The sequence below is a fragment of the Scyliorhinus torazame genome, chromosome 1, assembly GCF_047496885.1.
Source record: "Scyliorhinus torazame isolate Kashiwa2021f chromosome 1, sScyTor2.1, whole genome shotgun sequence".
Classification (NCBI taxonomy): Eukaryota; Metazoa; Chordata; class Chondrichthyes; order Carcharhiniformes; family Scyliorhinidae; genus Scyliorhinus; species Scyliorhinus torazame.
Genome location: NC_092707.1, coordinates 275,706,692 through 275,727,705, shown reverse-complemented (window position 1 = coordinate 275,727,705; position 21,014 = coordinate 275,706,692). Strand labels below are relative to the sequence as shown.

General features: G+C 48.9%; 1 protein-coding gene across 1 annotated transcript in view; it reads left to right on the top strand.

Moving 5' to 3' along the window:
* The window catches only part of jag1b (jagged canonical Notch ligand 1b), a 63,253-nt gene that overhangs the window by 18,988 nt on the left and 23,251 nt on the right, over positions 1 to 21,014 (top strand). The window contains exons 3-8 of the mRNA XM_072506427.1: positions 6,907 to 6,955; positions 12,536 to 12,790; positions 13,046 to 13,106; positions 18,262 to 18,392; positions 18,843 to 18,962; positions 20,878 to 20,991. Of these exons, the coding sequence (XP_072362528.1) occupies positions 6,907 to 6,955; positions 12,536 to 12,790; positions 13,046 to 13,106; positions 18,262 to 18,392; positions 18,843 to 18,962; positions 20,878 to 20,991 (730 nt within the window). The remainder of the gene's footprint in view (positions 1 to 6,906; positions 6,956 to 12,535; positions 12,791 to 13,045; positions 13,107 to 18,261; positions 18,393 to 18,842; positions 18,963 to 20,877; positions 20,992 to 21,014) is intronic.

The following is a 21,014-nucleotide window of genomic DNA, read 5'->3' as shown; positions in this document are numbered from 1 at the left end:
CACCCTCCCTCCCGTGCCCCCCACCCTCCCTCCCGTGCCCCCCACCCTCCCTCCCGTGCCCCCCACCCTCCCTCCCGTGGCCCCCCACCCTCCCTCCCGTGGCCCCCCACCCTCCCTCCCGTGGCCCCCCACCCTCCCTCCCGTGGCCCCCCACCCTCCCTCCCGTGGCCCCCCACCCTCCCTCCCGTGGCCCCCCACCCTCCCTCCACGGGCCCCCCACCCTCCCTCCACGGCCCCCCACCCTCCCTCCACGGCCCCCCACCCTCCCTCCACGGCCCCCCACCCTCCCTCCACGGCCCCCCACCCTCCCTCCACGGCCCCCCACCCTCCCTCCACGGCCCCCCACCCTCCCTCCACGGCCCCCCACCCTCCCTCCACGGCCCCCCACCCTCCCTCCACGGCCCCCCACCCTCCCTCCACGGCCCCCCACCCTCCCTCCACGGCCCCCCACCCTCCCTCCACGGCCCCCCACCCTCCCTCCACGGCCCCCCACCCTCCCTCCACGGCCCCCCACCCTCCCTCCACGGCCCCCCACCCTCCCTCCACGGCCCCCCACCCTCCCTCCACGGCCCCCCACCCTCCCTCCACGGCCCCCACCCTCCCTCCACGGCCCCCCACCCTCCCTCCACGGCCCCCCACCCTCCCTCCACGGCCCCCCACCCTCCCTCCACGGCCCCCCACCCTCCCTCCACGGCCCCCCCACCCTCCCTCCACGGCCCCCCACCCTCCCTCCACGGCCCCCCACCCTCCCTCCACGGCCCCCCACCCTCCCTCCCGTGCCCCCCACCCTCCCTCCCGTGCCCCCACCCCTCCCTCCCGTGCCCCCCACCCTCCCTCCCGTGCCCCCCACCCTCCCTCCCGTGCCCCCCACCCTCCCTCCCGTGCCCCCCACCCTCCCTCCCGTGCCCCCCACCCTCCCTCCCGTGCCCCCCACCCTCCCTCCCGTGCCCCCCACCCTCCCTCCCGTGCCCCCCACCCTCCCTCCCGTGCCCCCACCCTCCCTCCCGTGCCCCCCACCCTCCCTCCCGTGCCCCCCACCCTCCCTCCCGTGCCCCCCACCCTCCCTCCCGTGCCCCCCACCCTCCCTCCCGTGCCCCCCACCCTCCCTCCCGTGCCCCCCACCCTCCCTCCCGTGCCCCCCACCCTCCCTCCCGTGCCCCCCACCCTCCCTCCCGTGCCCCCCACCCTCCCTCCCGTGCCCCCCACCCTCCCTCCCGTGCCCCCCACCCTCCCTCCCGTGCCCCCCACCCTCCCTCCCGTGCCCCCCACCCTCCCTCCCGTGCCCCCCACCCTCCCTCCCGTGCCCCCCACCCTCCCTCCGTGCCCCCACCCTCCTCCCGTGCCCCCCACCCTCCCTCCCGTGCCCCCACCCTCCCTCCCGTGCCCCCCACCCTCCCTCCCGTGCCCCCCACCCTCCCTCCCGTGCCCCCCACCCTCCCTCCCGTGCCCCCCACCCTCCCTCCCGTGCCCCCCACCCTCCCTCCCGTGCCCCCACCCTCCCTCCCGTGCCCCCCACCCTCCCTCCCGTGCCCCCCACCCTCCCTCCCGTGCCCCCCACCCTCCCTCCCGTGCCCCCACCCTCCCTCCCGTGCCCCCCACCCTCCCTCCCGTGCCCCCCACCCTCCCTCCCGTGCCCCCCACCCTCCCTCCCGTGCCCCCCACCCTCCTCCCGTGCCCCCCACCCTCCCTCCCGTGCCCCCCACCCTCCCTCCCGTGCCCCCCACCCTCCCTCCCGTGCCCCCCACCCTCCCTCCCGTGCCCCCCACCCTCCCTCCCGTGCCCCCACCCTCCCTCCCGTGCCCCCCACCCTCCCTCCCGTGCCCCCCACCCTCCCTCCCGTGCCCCCCACCCTCCCTCCGTGCCCCCCACCCTCCCTCCCGTGCCCCCCACCCTCCCTCCCGTGCCCCCCACCCTCCCTCCCGTGCCCCCCACCCTCCCTCCCGTGCCCCCCACCCTCCCTCCCGTGCCCCCCACCCTCCCTCCCGTGCCCCCCACCCTCCCTCCCGTGCCCCCCACCCTCCCTCCCGTGCCCCCCACCCTCCCTCCCGTGCCCCCCACCCTCCCTCCGTGCCCCCCACCCTCCCTCCCGTGCCCCCCACCCTCCCTCCCGTGCCCCCCACCCTCCCTCCCGTGCCCCCCACCCTCCCTCCCGTGCCCCCCACCCTCCCTCCCGTGCCCCCCACCCTCCCTCCCGTGCCCCCCACCCTCCCTCCCGTGCCCCCCACCCTCCCTCCCGTGCCCCCCACCCTCCCTCCCGTGCCCCCCACCCCTCCCTCCCGTGCCCCCCACCCTCCCTCCCGTGCCCCCACCCTCCCTCCCGTGCCCCCCACCCTCCCTCCCGTGCCCCCCACCCTCCCTCCCGTGCCCCCCACCCTCCCTCCCGTGCCCCCCACCCTCCCTCCCGTGCCCCCACCCTCCCTCCCGTGCCCCCCACCCTCCCTCCCGTGCCCCCCACCCTCCCTCCCGTGCCCCCCACCCTCCCTCCCGTGCCCCCCACCCTCCCTCCCGTGCCCCCCACCCTCCCTCCGTGCCCCCCACCCTCCCTCCCGTGCCCCCCACCCTCCCTCCCGTGCCCCCACCCTCCCTCCCGTGCCCCCCACCCTCCCTCCCGTGCCCCCCACCCTCCCTCCCGTGCCCCCCACCCTCCCTCCCGTGCCCCCCACCCTCCCTCCCGTGCCCCCCACCCTCCCTCCCGTGCCCCCACCCTCCCTCCCGTGCCCCCCACCCTCCCTCCCGTGCCCCCACCCTCCCTCCCGTGCCCCCCACCCTCCCTCCGTGCCCCCCACCCTCCCTCCCGTGCCCCCCACCCTCCCTCCCGTGCCCCCCACCCTCCCTCCCGTGCCCCCCACCCTCCCTCCCGTGCCCCCCACCCTCCCTCCCGTGCCCCCCACCCTCCCTCCCGTGCCCCCCACCCTCCCTCCCGTGCCCCCCACCCCTCCCTCCCGTGCCCCCCACCCTCCCTCCCGTGCCCCCCACCCTCCCTCCCGTGCCCCCCACCCTCCCTCCCGTGCCCCCCACCCCTCCCTCCCGTGCCCCCCACCCTCCCTCCCGTGCCCCCCACCCTCCCTCCCGTGCCCCCCACCCTCCCTCCCGTGCCCCCCACCCTCCCTCCCGTGCCCCCCACCCTCCCTCCCGTGCCCCCCACCCTCCCTCCCGTGCCCCCCACCCTCCCTCCCGTGCCCCCCACCCTCCCTCCCGTGCCCCCCACCCTCCCTCCCGTGCCCCCCACCCTCCCTCCCGTGCCCCCCACCCTCCCTCCCGTGCCCCCCACCCTCCCTCCCGTGCCCCCCACCCTCCCTCCCGTGCCCCCCACCCTCCCTCCCGTGGCCCCCTCCCTCCCTCCCGTGGCCCCCTCCCTCCCTCCCGTGGCCCCCTCCCTCCCTCCCGTGGCCCCCTCCCTCCCCGCCTGCTAATAGAACATCTTATTGGGCCAGTGATAGAAAAGTTGAAGTGATCATACTTGGTTTTAACAGTGATAATTCAGACCCTATCCTTTTAAATAGCTTTCTGACAAAGGGCAAATACTCGTAATGCCACCGATTGTCATGTGCTGCGGATGGAACTTTGTTTGCCTGTAGTACATTAAATTTATTGAACATGTATTTTCTCCCAATCTCGGTGAGCTTTAGTAACAGTGTTCAAATGCACAATGATGTTTCAATTTTGGGGGTTTGAGGCACATTTGCATTAAGATTGTGAAACTGTTTTCTGTTTGTGTTGGGAGAGAGATGAGGCACCAACTTCCAGCAAAGCCACAAATAAGAGTCTTTGAAAATATTCTAATTGCTGAATGTTGCATCTTCCGTTTTCCAAAAGGACTGGAAACACCTTATTGCCTCTAAAGGGCTGAATTTATGGTCATCATTTGAACATCTCTTTTATGGAGACAGTATCTAATTTTGAGCAAAGGTAGCTTGGTGTCACAATTCTCCACTTCCCCAGCCCCCACCCACACCCCAGGAGTTAACATTTTTATTGGTTAATGGGAGGGGGGTGTAAGTGGTTCCTCCGCACTGAGTAATTATAATGATGGACAGAATAGTTTCTTTGTGTGGGATATATTGGTTTGAATAACTGCACTGTTTCTTGAGCTGTCCATTAATTCAGTGATGAGCGTAGGTCAAGACTGAGCATGGGAAAAATAAACGGCATACTGATATCTATCCAGTAGTGATAACCTGATCGTGAATCATCTGGGGAAAATTTTAATGGGAAAAGCCTACTTTGTGTGTTTTAATACTGACTATTAAAGTGTGACCAAGTTAGTCTGTCCACAGTGAACCATTTGTGTGTGGGCTTGGCTAGGAACTCTTATTCTTACACCTAGTAATGCAACTTGGAAGATTCACTTTAACTGCATTTGGAATTTATTTTTGACTTGGACTGGTTGCTCCTGGATTGTAATTTTGAAGTAGAATGTGGAGCTATTCTGCCATTTAAGTGAATGGAATGGTGACAAATTTATTTATTTAGAAATTCTGTCCTTCTTGAATTAGCGTAAGATGAGACTCTGGTTAGTTGGCGGCTTATTCTTCAGTCCCACAGCAAAGACGGTTGAGTGTTGGCTGTGTCAAATTGACGGCAGCAGTGGGCATTTTGCAGTTGAGCCTGCTCAGGGTTTTAACTGATGCTCATGTGCCTGCACACTTTGCAGCATGGCTTACGATTGAGTCCGGAAACACTGTGACTTAATTGCCTTGCCTTTTGGTTCCAGATGCGCAATATCCCTCCAGACTGTGGAGCAAGCTTGGTGCCAACTTATTCTCCGTGGCAATGGTCCACGTTACTGACTCCATTTTTGAATTCTGCCATGTCCAATTTTAATCAATCTGTTTGTCTTGGCCCAAATCAGAGTCCATCCCTCTCCCTGGTTCACAAACTTGGTGCTGCATGTAACCTCTGATCATTCATCAAGGCCGCCTGTAATGTTTTGAGAACTTGATGCAACCTCATTCAGCTCTGCTGAAACCCTTCTCCATGTCTGTCATCTCTAGATGTGACTATTCCGCCGTACTTGCATTTAGCCTCCCATCTTCCACTTTGTTAATTTGAGCACATCCTGTATCTTTGCACCAAGTCCTTTTCATCCCTTGCACCTCTACTGTGGCTCAATCTTAAAATTCCCATTTCTTCCTCCACCCCCTCACCATCTCTCGCCTCCTCCAGCCCTACAACCCTCAAGAACTTTGTACTCTTCCAATCTTCCAATTCTGACCTCGCGTATGTCCTGTGTACCCCCCAGGTTACTTTTAAACAAGGTCTTTGACCAAGCATTTGGTCATTGCCCGAATATTTCTTTCTACGGCTCAGTGTCTTTTTTTTTTTGTTTGATTGCGTTCCTGTGAAATATTTAGGACATTTTGCTATGTTTTTAAAGGCACTATATCAATGCAAGTTATCTGTGGTGTTGAATTCTGTGATTTCAGATGAAGCACTTGGCCACTCTGTGGTGCTTAACTTCATGATCTTTGCCCATTCGCCATTAATCACAATGCTGAACCTGGATGCCAAGCTGAGCATGCGTTGACTTAGTTGTTTACCGTGGGGTTTAATTGGTGCATACTTTGTTACTATGCGCTCAAAGCAACCCCCCCCCCCCGTCCAATTTCACATTGCTTCCCATGCGTAATCAGGTTTTTTTAGTTGCAATTAGGCAATCCTATCATCAGAAGTTACAGGTTGTGTGTCTTTAAATTGAGGCGTGAGGTACTTGTCTGGACTTGCCTGCTTTTGGTCATGTTTAAGGCTTTTTCCCACAGTTATCAGTGAGCGAAACTTCAGTTTCACTTGGCTTTGAATATGACATGTAATTAAGCCTCCGTCCAAAAATGTTGTCTATCACGCCTTGTTTTTTTTAAATGTAAAATTTGGATATTCCATTCGCTGTCAAGGTTGTGTTGTTGTTTTGAACTAGTGTCAGCATTTTGAACTTTGTGTAGTTACTTTGATCCTAGTTAGGAAGTTAAAGCAGTTTGCTAAACGGGGGTGGGGGGGGGGGGGGGGGAGGAATAAAGCTCTTTTTAAAAAAAAAACTGCTGACCCTTCCCTTGCAAAACTGTATGAAATAACCTGAATCAGTTTCTTTTATATAAACTAGTACAGAATTAAGGTTGCTGCAATTGGTTACCATTATAAAACGTGTTTGCTTTTAATAAAATTTGAAGGAGTGATTTAGTAGTCTGGCAAGACTGTATTATCTAATGATTCTTCAATGCTGATAGTGTTGTAAGAGTTCCAGCAATGCTGCCTGTAGAAGTGGTGAGTAGGTGCGTTTTGTTCCCGGATGGTTTTTCGCACCAGCTTTTGTTGTGCAGACAGGAAAATGTTCCTTTTCTTCTGCTGAGATTCATAGGATCTGCCCTCTGTCACTTGATACTTGTGGGAGCAGTGATGGCCTAAGACAGCCAAAGCGTTTTGAAAGGGGTGCTGAAATAAAGTAAACCCCTGGGATTGTGTTGCTGGGTTTAACTCTTCCACCTCAATGTTCTTCACTTACAACAGCAGCAAGGGCAGGGGAAAAAAGGGCACACTCGACATCTATTGTGTTACGGAAATTGACAACTTCTTAAGTTTAAATCTTGCTAAATGTAAAATATTTGAGGGTGGTGGGAAGGAAGACAAGTGGAACTGCAAGATCAAGTTAACTTGTAGAGGGTGGGGGGTAATAAAAGGGTGATGAGAACCTATTCATTTAAAGGCAAATACATTTATAAAAAAAAAAAAAAAAAAATTGCTACCTCAAAAAAACATTGTGCTAGATTTTTAATCGCTATTTGCTTGGCTCAGCAAGTAGACAAATGTGAGGGTCGTGCAGGTATTTTTTTTTTTTGAATGGGTGTCTTTTGAAAGAATGTTGCTTTCATGCTTTTTGATTGTAATGTCTGGCACTTTCCTTTTGTCTTGCAGAGGTCCTACACTTTGATTGTGGAAGCCTGTGACTACAATAATGACACCAGTAAGTGTTCGAGTCAACTTGGGTTACAGATTTGTGTGCAGTATAAATAGCAGTGCACTGCTTAGTAAAAGACAGTGTTGCATCATGTTGTTTTAAATTAAACCAGGAAGGGCTCAGTTTGGAAGTGAAGAGGCTGTATGGATGAGGCAATTTCACATCTCTTGTACAGGTTTGGAGGTGAGATTTTGTGCAACAGTTTGTTACCCAATTGTTATTGCACAGTTTAGATTTTTCTCCCACTCCCATCACCCCAGTAAAGTCTTAGTTTGCCCCTCCTGGCCTTGCTCTGGTGTTTTATCCCCATGGTATTAACCTAAAAGCGATGGTGTAGTCTTGCTGGTGCAGTCTTGTCTGTGGGCATTTTTTCTCCCATTCCCACTGTTGGTTTGTGCACTGACAGGTGGGCTGTGGGGGAGGGGGCAGTAAGCAGGGAGGAACATGCCTTACTTGGCTATGAGAATGGTTTTGCACAGCTGATGGGTGATGGCAGGTGTTTGGGTCATGCAGAGACCCAAGTGGCGTTGAGCAGCAGGAATAATGCACAACTGTATATCATAACCCTGTAATGTATGTGAGGCGTGCATTCCCTCCAGCAATGGCAAAATTCTCAACTGTCCATAGCAAGTCTTTACCTAGTTTACTTCTGGATTCTCTGAAGTGTATATATTTGTAAAGTATGTGAAAATTGAAATAAATGTGCCTGCTGTAGATGCAGAGAAACTAGATTAATATTAGTATATTAAACTGCAGTTTGTTGAACTGTCCTCCGTTTCTCCAGCCCCATGTTAAATGTGACTTAAAAAGACAGCCCAACCCTATCAGGAGCTAATGAATCATAGAATGGTTACAGCAAAGTAGGAGGCTGTCTGGCCCATCATATCCATGCTGGTTCTCTGCAAGAGCTACTTGGCTAGCCCCAGAACGCCACACTTTTCCTCTTCACCCTGCAAATGTTCCCTCTTCAGGTGCTTATCTATGAAAGTTGTGATTGAACCGGCCTCCCCCCTCCCTCTCGGGCAGTGCACTCCAGATTCTGTGCACTTACCGCTTGAATGTTTTCCTCCTCTTGCCAATCATCTTGAATTGGTTTCTCTTCCAAATGGGAGACATTTTTTCCCTACTTACCCTCTTTGGAACACCCATGTTGCCCTTCCAGTTAACGTTCTCGTGAAGAGATTGCCCAGCTTCTCCAGTCTACCTAAAAGTCCAGACATAACGGGTGATATAAGGCAGAGGCTTGTTATTCCGCCTCAAATAAAGCCTGAGATTCGGCAGAGCAAATCATCCATTTGCTCGAGATGTAATCATACTTCCATCTGCCATGAATTCTTTATTAAAACTTAGATTTAAAGAAAGTTAATTTCCAGAGTATCCAATTCTTTACTTTTCCAATTAAAGGGCAATTTAGTGTGGCCAGTTTACCTATCCTGCATGTCTTTTTGGGTTGTGGGGTGAGACCCACGCAGACACTGGGAGAATGTGCACCACACGGACAGTGACCCAGGGCAGGAATCGAACCTGAGTCCTCAGCGCCATGAAAATTAAGATTTTTGTACTATAGTTTTCCTGTTGCATGAAGAAATTTGGGAGTGGGGAGGTGAAGGGACTGTCTGGTTGGGGAGGGGGAAATGGTTGGTGGAAAGGCAACAAATCTATTCCTGCTATACTTGGCTAAACCAGAGTTTTTTTTTTTGAAAATTAAATTTTTTTTTTTTTTTTTTTAAAGAGTACCCAATTATTTAGTTATTTTTCCAATTGAGGGACAATTCAGCGTGGCCAATCCACCTAACCTACACACCTTTGGGTTGTGGGGGTGAAACCTGCGCAGACACGGGGAGAATGTGCAAATTCCACACTGACAGTGACCCAGGGCCGGGATTCAAACCCGGGCCTCGGCGCCATAGGCAGCAGTGCTACCACTGTGCCACGTACCGCCTGGCTAAACCAAAGTTGATATTTTTTGCACTTGGAGCAATGGTCTGCGGTTGGTAAATTTTTCCCTGTAAAATGAGCGTAACCCTCACTTCAGGCTTGGCGATGTAGAATTCTGACAAACCTAGTTGTTTTTTTAAATGTTTTTATTAAGAATTTTTCAATAACAATATTTTCCACCTTACAAACAAACCCCCCCCCCCCCCCCGGTAACAAAAAAAAGAAAAAGAACTTGCGTGGCAAGACATGAACATGGCAAGTCAATAAGATACAAAACTTTGTACATTGGATTCTTCCTGTACATGTCAGTTTCCGGATCATTCATGTGTTTTCTTGCTCAAATGCCCCCCAGAGAAACCCCCCCTCCCGGGTTGCTGCTGCTGCTGTCCGATCTTCATCTAAGGCTCCGCGAGATGGTCTAGGAACTGACAAACCTAGTTGGTCCATTAAGAGGACTAGTTTAAAAGCTAGAGATGAGGTTTAATATGTCTAGATTCGAGCATGAATTCCTTTGTGGGTCATCTAGATTGAACGCTAGTGAGCGTTACCACGGCTTTGGCTTGGAGGTTGGGGTGTTGTTCACGTTGCTATGCCAGTCAAGTTGGGAGTGTTGATTGGCAGGAAGCAGTGAAGAGTGGGATGTGTCACTGTCTTATAAATGTGGTTGCTGGGTGCCAAATCTAGTTTTTTTTAAATGGTGGACCTGGGCTTCAAAAAGCTTCTTTGTGTTGAACGTGTACGTTAATGCACAGAATGGGCTGGTGCTGCACATTCCTGCATATTATCTCTTCGAACGCATCTATTTTCTCGTTGTTTGAAGTTAACTAATGGTTTCTGGTCTAAAAGTGCAGAGCTATCGGTTTCTCAATTTATTGCACAAAATGAACACAGTTAATTCACAGGAAATCTGCCTTCTGTTTATTTAACAGCTGTATTTTTGAATAACTTCATTTTTTTGCAATACCATGGGCAAAATAAAGTCCCTTATTATGTTTTACACAGGTGGGTATCTTTTGGAATGTCCAATTGTTCTTAAGATTAGGAAATAACTTTGCTGCCACATCCTTTAATAAACTGCTTATTCAAATTTGAAATTAATCCTTTGCCTTTTTTTTTCTCAAGTCTACCTGGGAGGGGTGACGTGACATTCCTTGGTGCAGTTTGCCTGGCCTGGGTGATCATGTATATTTTTAATGCGCTGCCTTATCGTTGTTTTGAGGGTTGACTGTTGCAGATTAGTTATCTGGAATTGTTTTAATAAAGTGTCGTGGGAACTGAATGAAGATGCACAATATAACATGCATATAACATTCAGACCTGTGAGCAAGGGCTTCGTGGCTTATTCATTGAAGAAATTAGTTGGGTGACATTTTTGTTTGGACTGATATTTTTGGTTAGACAAATTCCACTTTTTGGCAGGTAACCAGGACGTGGGCGGCACGGCGCTTGAGGTCCCAGGTTCGATCCTGGCCCTGGGTCATTCTGTGGAGTTTGCAAATTCTCCCCGTGTCTGCGTGGGTTTCACCCCCACAACCCAAAGATGTGCAGGTTAGGTAGATTGGCCATGCTAAATTGCCCCTTAATTGGAAAAAGATAATTGGGTACTCTTAAATTTGTAAAATAAAACCACGTGCCAGTTATTAATGCACAAATACCTTGGTGTCCAAAGGTTATGTGGGATTATCGGGTGAGGGCGGGGGAGTGAGTAGGCTGTTCTTTTGGAGGGTCGATACAGACTTGAAGAAAAAATAGAGTACCCAATTCTTCCAATTAAGGGGCAATTTAGCGTGGCCAATCCACCTACCCTGCACATCTTTGGGTTGTGGGGGTGAGACGCACGCAAGCACAGGGAGAATGTGAAAACTCCACGCAGACAGTGACCCGGGGTGGGGATCGAACCACTGCACCATCACGCCGCCCGCTTGTTGGTGCAGACTCTGCCGAATGACTGCCTCTGCACTGTTGGGATTCTATGGTTCTAAAACTGTTGAAAAAAGGTTAGGCTTATAACGGTTTGCCGCAGTCATCCTGTTGGGTTTCAATTGAACTCGGCCTGCTAACGTTATGGGTCTTACGCATGAGCGGTTGTTTTAACATGTTATACTGCCAAAGTATTTTGCACGGAGCCCCACTTTGTAAAGCAGATGCTCCCATTTACCCTGCATAACTGGTCTTGTTGTGCTTGTTAATACAATTCTATAATGTCGCAGTTGCTTCACTTCCTGCACTGAAATATGTTGTCTTACAAAAGTCTTTTAAGCCACTACTAAGACTATGGTTAAAATTTCCCATAGCATTAGTAAATTACATTAAAATGACATTTCTTTTTTTCTGAAAGATGTTGAATCTTCATCTTGCACTCGTCAGGACAAATTCAAGAATACCAAATTTCAAATGATCGCAACAATTTATACAGAGGCAAAAGGTGTTGTTTTCTCTACGGCTATCGGCCAACTTGCCAACCAATGGGAAACTATAGGCTCCCCAAGATCCCGGGTAATTCAAAAAAAGGTGCAAGACCTGAACATGTTCCTTTTTGCAGCGAATGGGTCCCTGTGTATTGTTTTGCTAGTTTGAAATTTGTAATTCTTGCCATTTGCCTGATGAGTGCAATTCAAAAAGCTTTGGTGATATGTTCCTTTTCAACAAGATTCAAGCTGCTATTTCATAATTTGGCTCTTGTATGCACTCTGCTGGGATGATCAATAGTTTACTTGGTTGTGTGGCCTCTCCAGCACCAAGAAGCTGGTTGATTTCTACCATAATTGACATGGATTAGGGAAGCACAGTTCGATGATGCCGTCCTTTAGAAAGCGTGTGCAGGTATTCTGGATATTTTATGATAAATCTCCACTCTGCAGCCAAGTGCTGCCAGCAGCAGGTTTAAAGGAAGCATTAAGTTGGGTTGTTGTCGGACTGGAAAGGCACTGTCAAATGCCACAGAACCTTTCCATTTGCCAGCTTGATGTGAAATATTATTTTGGCGGCATAATTAAGAGCCGTTGTTTTTGAAGCCAGAAATGACCGCTAATAATAGATAACATCTGAGAGGCAATGTACCGCACAGATTCTGACCACCATGTGAAAGCCTTTCTTAAGAGGACAAGAAGTCTGCCACGCAGGAGGTGTAATTTCCAGTGTTTGCAGATGTGTTATTGCTGTCAATCGGTTGTAAGGTAGAGCATATATGTCACCCAACATTAAACTTGGTGTTAATTTGAGAAAACCTGGTCAGCCCTGAATGAGCAGAAGTTTGGTTTCTCAGTGGGGGAAGAACAGGGTGAATGCTGACGTTGCATTTTTTACCAGCTGCAAGGAACCGTAGCAGTGAATGTTCTGTAAATAATGTAGACGCTTGAATTTATGGCAGAGGGAAGCCTGTCTTGTCCACGCCAGTACTGGTATAAGGATACAGACATTAGCATTCTGTGCAGCAGCCTGTTCAAATGAAACTGAAATGCATACAGCAGGAACTGTTCTAGCTCTGGATTCGGAAGAGCAAGGGTCTGGCATAAGAGCATGGGGTGGTATAATTCAGCCTCGTGGCCTTGCGAGTTGGGGTAATTTTGGATGAGTTTGGTTTGCTGATTATTTTCAAAGCATTCCCATAGATACGCCTTTTGAGCCTAATTCTGTTTTTGACCATAGGCCCGGGCGACACTATAGAGAAGGCTGTCTACTCTGGGATGATCAACCCCAGCCACCAGTGGCAAACCCTGCGACATAACGGGGCGGTCGCCCACTTTGAGTACCAGATTAGGGTGATGTGTGACGAGCACTACTACGGCTTTGGATGTAATAAGTTTTGCAGGCCGAGGGATGATTTTTTTGGGCACTATACCTGCGATCACAATGGCAACAAGACCTGTTTGGAAGGCTGGATGGGACATGACTGCAACAAAGGTTGGTCTTTTGCCTTTCGTAACCCACGCGCACTCCTTCTCTCCCCCCCCCCCCCCCCCCGCGCTCTTTGTCCTCTCTTTCTCCCCGACTCGCTCTTGCTTTCTTTCACCCCCCCCCTCCGCCGCCCTCCCCCTCTCTCAGGGTTGAGTTGATAGAATACTGCTGGAGGTTAAACCGCATTCAGGTGATTAGTTGTTTGGTTTATTGGTGAGGACTTTATTTGTTAAATTGTAATATTCTTCTCTTCCTTTCCAGCGATCTGCCGTCAGGGTTGCAACCCTAAGCATGGCTCTTGCAAAGTACCTGGGGATTGCAGGTAAACACTCTTGCCCCTCTGAAAACCCTGGGTGTTTCCTGTAAATGTGAGCGTGATTGGGCATGGGGAGGGGAAAAAGTAACCTCGATGTATGGAAACTCTGTGCTTTGTGGGGAAAAAAGAAAGACTTATTACATTTCTTTGGCACCCCTCTCAACCAGCAAACACTCCAGTGAAACGTTGTCACTGTGTGGGAATGTCAGAAACACTCCAGCTAATTTCTGCACAGCAAGCTCCCAAAGATGGATCACCACCAGAGTGGGGTTTTTTGGTGTTGGTGATTGAGGGATAAGCACTCAGATTTCACCCTCATGACTGGCACTTGGCTGAACTGAAACAGAAGCTGATGTAAATCTTTGGCGGATCTTGCTGGGCTCCTTAAGATTTTTTTTTCCCGCCTGTAGTCTCCTGAGCGCTCCTGGGTTTCTCAATTCTAGGCCTTCTGACTTTGCTGCTTAAAGCTGCTGCTTAAAGCGCTCTACTGGAAGCAATGCTAATTTCACGTTAATGGGGGGTGGGGGGGATAGATCCCGGCCTCGGGTCACTGCCCACGTGGAGTTTGCACGGCAGGTGAGATTGACCACACTAAATTGTCCTTGTCCTTTTGAGGGAAAAATGAACTAACAATAATATTTTAGTTGATGTAACACTTGGCTCAGTAACGTTACACTCTTCAAGCCAGGAATTGTGGGTTCATGCCTCACTCTAGGATTTTGGTCCACAAATCTAGTCCTTTTTGAAAGTACCTTTTTTATTTAAACAGGACCAAGTTTTACCAGTGTTCTGACTCGTGTTAGTTTCCCAAACCAACACCGTTGTCTTAAGCTAGAACCTTGTTTTAAGCAAATTGACTGCGTGTTTACCCAACAAAAGCATCAGTGATTGCATCTCAAAAATTGCTTAATGGCAGTAAAAAAATTTAGTAACATACTGAGGATAGGGAAGCTGCAGAGCACGTTCTTTCTAATAAATCAGAACTGACAACTTAAATTCAGCTGTCTTTACCTGCCTCCCCCCCCCCCCCCCCCCCAAAAAGCACAAAAGCTGGGTACACTATTTTTGCACCCGATGTTTTAACTTTTATTAACTTTTATTAACATGTATCTGTCCCTGAGTAACGTTTTGTCTGATTTTATCTCCCCGACCTGTTAATTTTAAGTTTCTGCCGGTTCTGCTCCCTGGGGTCCAATTTTTACTTGGGAGGTGTGACTTGTGTAGAATGATACAACACAATGTGGCTGTTTAACCCATTGCTTCTCTGCCTGAACCTTAAAACGGGGCAAAGAATGGGCTTCAAAGGTTTCACTCCCAAATCCTACAAGGAATGTGAGTGTAAAGATTTCTCTCTTTCTCCCCCCCCCCCCCCCCCCCCCCAAATTCTTTTTCCAATTAAGGGGCGATTTAGCGTGGCCAATCCACCTAACCTGCACATCTTTTTGGATTGTGGGGGTGAGACACACGCAAACATGGGGAAATTGTGCAAACTCAACATGGACAGTGACCTGGGGCTGGGATCAAACCCGGGTCCTCAGCACCATGAAGCAACAGTGCTAACCACTACCCTCAGTGTAAAGATTTGACGTTTATTAAATGTTCTGTTTCATCGTCACTCGACAGATTTTTCACAAGCCAACAATGTCCTGAGCTTTGTGATACTCATGGATTCAATCGAGAAGTTTGTTTTTTAAAAAAAAAAAAATTATTTTGTGCAATTCGGTGATGGTTTTGGAGAAACTGCCAAATTTTTTATTTGAGAGGTAATAAATGCAGGTGTCTGCCAATTCCAGGATATGCTAATGGTTTGTGCTCCTGATTTCGAAGGCGGCCCTGACTGGACTGTTGCCACTGACTTTGTGCTATGTTGCTTGCAATAGACATGGTGCTCACCGATCATTGCTGAAGTTAGCCAGTTAAATTTGGCCCCATGTCTGTCCTCTTTCCTGGTCTGGCCTCTGTTTTCCTTTGTTTCCCACACAGACCCCTCCCCCCGCCAGTGCATGAACACTAACTTTATAAGCTGAAGTAAAGCATTCTTTAAAATGGGATTAGTCAAAGCGGCCTCTGCTCCTCTTTGCTGCACTTGAGTTGTTGAGAGGTTAATGGTGGCATCTCAGCAACTGATGAATGCATAATCCTGCCCCACCCCCCACAAAAAAAATGGTTTAGTGTAGCTGCTTATTTGCGAATGTGACTGCGGTTGTAGGTTAAGTTTAGGAAGCTGGGAATTTTTTATTTTTTTTTTGTGTAGTGCTGATGTTAAAAGGCTTGTGCTGGGGAGATTGAGGGGAGGACGAGCTGGGGGAGGAGTGCTTGTTGGGAGTGGGATAAAACACTTCAGTTAACTTGCTTGCCATTTCCAAAACATGTAATGATGTATGGTTGTGCAAATTGCTTAAAAAGACATGTCGTCTGTTTAATTTTTCTCCTGCGAGAATCCCGTTCTCCAGAGACTCAATATTCTGGGAGTTATACCTGCCTCTTCTGATGTGCAAATACCTCTTGACGTGTGCACAGCAGCCTTTTAATTGGATGAAGGTTAACTGACCAGATCTGGGTCTAAATTAAATTTATTGCAATTCCCCTCTTTTGCTAATTGCTGGCTACATCAGGTCAGAACTCTTGTTGATGAAATGGGCGAGAGCAGATGTTGAGATGTGTATCAGAATGGCTGGGTATAAATTTGTGCTGATGTCACCAGAATAAACATGCCGAGCAGGGATTACAGCAATTGAACCAATACGGCCAGCTTTGTTTCTAGGTATGGGCCTCCCTTTTTCTTCTCTTTTCCCCCCCCCCTTCCCAAACCAGCTCACCTCCCACTCATTGTCTGGGCATGTACTGCTGATTATTTACTTAAGGTGCAGTGTTCCCACAGTTAATTTGCATAGCTGTGCAGCTCTCGACTGCACATTTGTGGCTTTTTACAATGGCTTCCTCGTTTCTTGCCACAGCTGGCTGACCTATCTCTAGGCTAGGGGAGAGCAAAGGCATTCGGAGGAACCTAGGCCCTGCGCTCAATAATTTTTGGATTACAGAGCTGAGTGGCTTGAAATGTCTTTTTTTTTTAAATTGATGCCCACATATAGCACTTTAATACTGATCTGGCTGGGAGTATTTTTATTTTTATAATGTGTCTAAAAGGTTTTGTTTCTCTGGTTCCATTTTAATACAATTACTGGTGAAGCCACCTAATAATTAAAAACGTTTAGTTTGTGCTTGAGTGGTTCACTGCCTCTGCTGTGTTAACCTCGTCTCCGATTCTGCTGGGGTAGGCCAAGATTGCTCATCTGTGCAAATCCAGTGGAAATTGTTGAGAATTTCCCATGAGAACTTGCAGAAGTATATTACAAACAGGGCAATTCTTTGTGGCGGGGCCTGTTCTGGATTAATACCTAATGCTGGGTTATTTTCCTTTTTGGAAGTCTATTCACTTCCCTTGGCTTGTTTTTAATTTGAGACAAAGTAGTCGCTGGATTGAATAGCGCAAGTTTGGCTTGAAGCAATAGCCCCTCCTTCCCCTATCGTCCTCCTCCTCTCCATTTTATAAATAAATCACTTTCATTGATGCAGTGAGTTAGTCCTAGATTATACGGGCCACTGACCTTTTAAAATATTGCAAATCTTTTATTTTTAATATACACAATGACTCTCCCTCCTAAGATGTTTAGCTGGTTCTGTAAAATGGGGGGGGTTTAAGAGAGTTAACAATTTGAGACTGGTAAAAATTTAATAGCCTGCAGCTCATTTTAAGTCTGTACATTCATGCTTGCTTTAATTAGAATTTTTTGTAAAAGTTTGCTACTGAAAGTTAACAGATGGATTTGTTTTTTTAAAATCCCTATAATGACCCATTCAGAATTATTTTGATTTTCAGTGGCAAGGCAGAAAACCTTATTTAACTTGGGCAGCTTTATTTTTTGATTTATTTGCAGCTTTGGATTAGTTGCCTTCTCTCAGTTGATTTCATGTCTACTCTCTATTTCCAGATCTCTTGTTTCCCATTAGTTTAGCTTTTAAAACACCAGTGAATTAACAGACTGTTGGTAGACACCCTTATTTAAATGTCTGTGGCACCTTTTTTAAAAAAACATTCTGATTTTAAGAATTATCCTTCCTCTGTTTCTTCTCCCCCCCCCCCCCCCCAAACCACCCCGGTTTGGTCTAAATGGATAAAATTATGGACAATTGGGAGACTTCTTTTCTGTTATGGACCCTAGGGAAATAACATGGGAGATGAGACTTGCTTTTAGATTCCAACAGTCTGCGAGAGCTTATAAAGATTCCTGGTCGGTGTGGCACTTTTTTTACTCTTGTTGCTTTGCATGTAACCTCCATAAGTCAACTATGTGGATCTTAACTGTGATTTACTATTCTTAGTGTGTGCTTGCTGCAGCTTTAACTGCCTTTTACTGTCGAGGCTTGTAATGTTAAACTTGTATCGGGGCATTTAGGTGTAACTGTGTGCTGATTAGAAGTTACTTAAAACTCCTTCCCCACCAGCCCTGCACCCCCCCTCACTGCGCTGGGAAAAGAATACCGAGGAAGGGAATGTCAAGTGTCTGGGAAAAAAAGAGGAATGAAATGAAAGACAGCTACCAAAATACAACGAGCTGATCATTTAACCTTAACTGTTGGAGGGATCAGCGTTAGAACTAAATTGTTTTCCAGCAATCGCTTTGGGGTCACAGGAAGTGGCTGAATGTTGGTCATTTCTGAGCAGCAAGAGCGGTTTTTGCTTTTTGTCTGGTTGAAGTTTTGATGAAGGTGAAGATGGTGTGGTTGAGGCATCTTTTAAAATAAAGATCAAGGTGACTGGAATGTTATTTGGCGAGTCTTATGATTCGGGGTAGGAGCTGAATCTGATGTTGTAGGAAGAATATGACACACACTTGCCCTTTCTGACTCGAGTTATGCTGGGTTTGAAAATAGGATGAGATTGTACTTGGTACAGTCATGCTGTGTCTCACTGAACAGTTGCTCTTTTGTGTGAAAGCTGGCTTCAGAACATGGAAATTCTGCCTTAATGTTTGTTTACAAGAAATCAATAAAGAAAGAAAGGAAAAGAAATACCTTTTCAGAAACTTTGTTCTGCAGAAAAATTGACTGATTGTTTGGTTCTGTAATTTTAAAATATAACTGTTTTGCATGTTTACAGGTGCCAATATGGCTGGCAGGGGTTGTACTGCGATAAGTGCATTCCTCACCCAGGATGTGTCCATGGTACTTGCACCGAACCATGGCAGTGTCTCTGTGAAACCAACTGGGGTGGTCAGCTGTGTAACAAAGGTATGCTAAGCTCCATAGATACATTGGTGAGTTGCTAATGTTCTGAAATGCATATGGGAGAATGTGGGTTTTGTATATTTAAATGTGTTACCATTCTATTGTAAGATGGGTACAATTGAGTTGAGTAAACTCAAAACAAAACTTGTTTTTGTAACCCGTTTGTGAGGATGCAAGATTTCCTTAAATAAAAGTAAACTGCTTTGAATTAATTACTAGGGAGTCACTTTTAAACAAAATAATCTTTTACACCAGTTGAGTCAACTACTTGAAAATGAACGATTAATGTTTGGAGCATCGACAAAGTTCCACCACAAATCAACCTTTCCCTCTGACTTATCCGTTTCCGGTGGTTTTTTTAATGTAATATTTCCAGCATCTACAGTTTTGTCTGTGCTGTAATTGCAAACCAGTTATTTTCTAATGAGACACCTCCATGTCCATTCGTTTCAGATTTAAATTACTGTGGAACGCACCAGCCTTGTTTGAATAGTGGCACCTGCAGCAACACTGGGCCAGACAAATACCAATGTACTTGCTCCGATGGCTATTCTGGGCAAAACTGCGAAATAGGTGAGTGTTCAGGACAGCTTGCTGACTTGCAAAGTATTTGCATGTTATGTCCCTCGTAAGCTTCCTCCCGCATCTCCCTCGAGTGTCTGTTTAACTTCCCTTCGAAGGCAATCATTCTCTTCGCCTCAAACTGCTCTTTGTGGCAGTGAGTTCTAACTCACTTTATCATGCTCTCCTTTAAAAGCTCTTCTGTAATATCTGGCATAGTCGCTTCTGATGGTCTAGTTGGTTATCATGTAGTCCAGAGAAGAATCTAATGGAAAGACTTGCATTTATATAGTGCCTTTCACAACTATTGATAGTCCCGGAAGTACTTTTGAAGTAATCGCAGTTGTAATGTTGGAAACGTGGCAGCCAATTTATACACAGCAAGCTCCCAGAAATAGCAATGTGATGGCCCGATCATCTGTTTTTGTGATGTTGATTAAGGAGTATATATTGGCCAGGACTCCAGGAAGACTCCATTCACCTGAAAATCAGCACCTCCTACAGCGCTGCTCAATATTGCCGTCACTTTTTATGCGTATGTGTTCAAGTCCTGAAGTGGGAGTTGAACCCAGAAGCAAGAGTGTCACTAACTGAGCCATGGCTGAACGCTCCATTTCCAAGGAAGATGATTGGTCCCTCTGGTTCTTGTGCCATAGTGTTGGGAGGGAGGGTGTGGGGGGGGGGGGGTGCCATAGTGTTGGGAGGGAGGGTGGGGGGGGGGAGGAGAAGAGAGGAAAGAAAGTCTATTGTTGCGATGAGTGGCTTTGATTTGGAATGCGGTGGTGGTGGTTACATATTCAGTAGCTGCTTTGGAAAAATGGAGTTGGATAAATGCTTAAAAGGTGGGAGAAGTTGAATGGAGAAGCGGGAGTGTGGTTCTAACTGAATTCTCTTCATGAGCTGGCGCTGCCTGGGTGGGTCGAATGACCTCCTGTGCTGGCTGTACTGTTCCGATTCCAGGAAGGGGATGGGGAGAGCATTGTGAAAAGGGATGAGTGGTTAAAGGTGTGTTGCCACTAAAGGATCAGATATTTATGAAAATTGGAAGAAATATCCATGCTTGGAGGGAAATTCCGAGGCCTTGTTTGGTGTTTTGGTGGTATTGTGTATAACTCCAGACATACCCTTGCAGTTCTGTAAACCTTTTGAGTTCCCTTCAGATTTCACATACAATGGAGGAAACACTAAGCAAATTATCAAGTTGGCTAGTCTGATGTGAAGTGAATTTGTCCTCTGTCGAACTATTTATCTGCCTCTTTGTGATGTATCATTTTTGCTAATGGCTATATTACCAATTGTTACAGGCTTGCAAATGCTTGCTGAGATCAAATATTTAGGGCCTGCTGTGGTATTTGGTTTTTAGAGGTTTTAACATCCTGTCCCGGTTAACCGGGTTCCAGTAAATAGATCAGCCCACTTTAACAACGCAGAGCCTTTTACATAATTTTGATCTTTGAGTGTCTATAGATCCAGTTGGAAAAGGCTTTTTTCTTTATAAATTGAAAACTATTTCTCAGAATTTGAAACACATGCTTAGGGCTCTATTCCTACAGCTAGTGGTTAGCACTGCTGCCTCACAATGGTGAGGTCCCGGGTTCGATCCCGGCCCTGGGTCACAATCTGAGTGGAGTTTGCACATCCTCCCCCGGTCTGCGTGGGTCTCACCCCACAACCCAAAAAGATGTGTAGGGTAGGTGGATTGGCCACGCTAAATTGCCCCTTAATTGCAGGAGAAAAAAAAGAATTGGGTACTCCCAAATTTAAAAAAAAAAAAAAAAAAGAGAACGTGGGATATGTATCTCAACCAAGAAAAAGAGGGAGAGAAAGAGAGAGAACCAGAGACAGGAATGGTTGGGCGTGGGTTATGATCTGAAAGGAATTGAAATAGAATGCGGATTTACTTATTGGTATATCCTTTGCACTCCAGCTGAGCATGCTTGCATCTCTGATCCCTGTCATCATGGGGGAAGCTGTTCTGAAACCGCTCTGGGGTTCGAGTGCCTGTGCACTCCTGGCTGGACTGGCCCGACTTGCAGTGTTGGTGAGTATCCTGATGCTACTGAC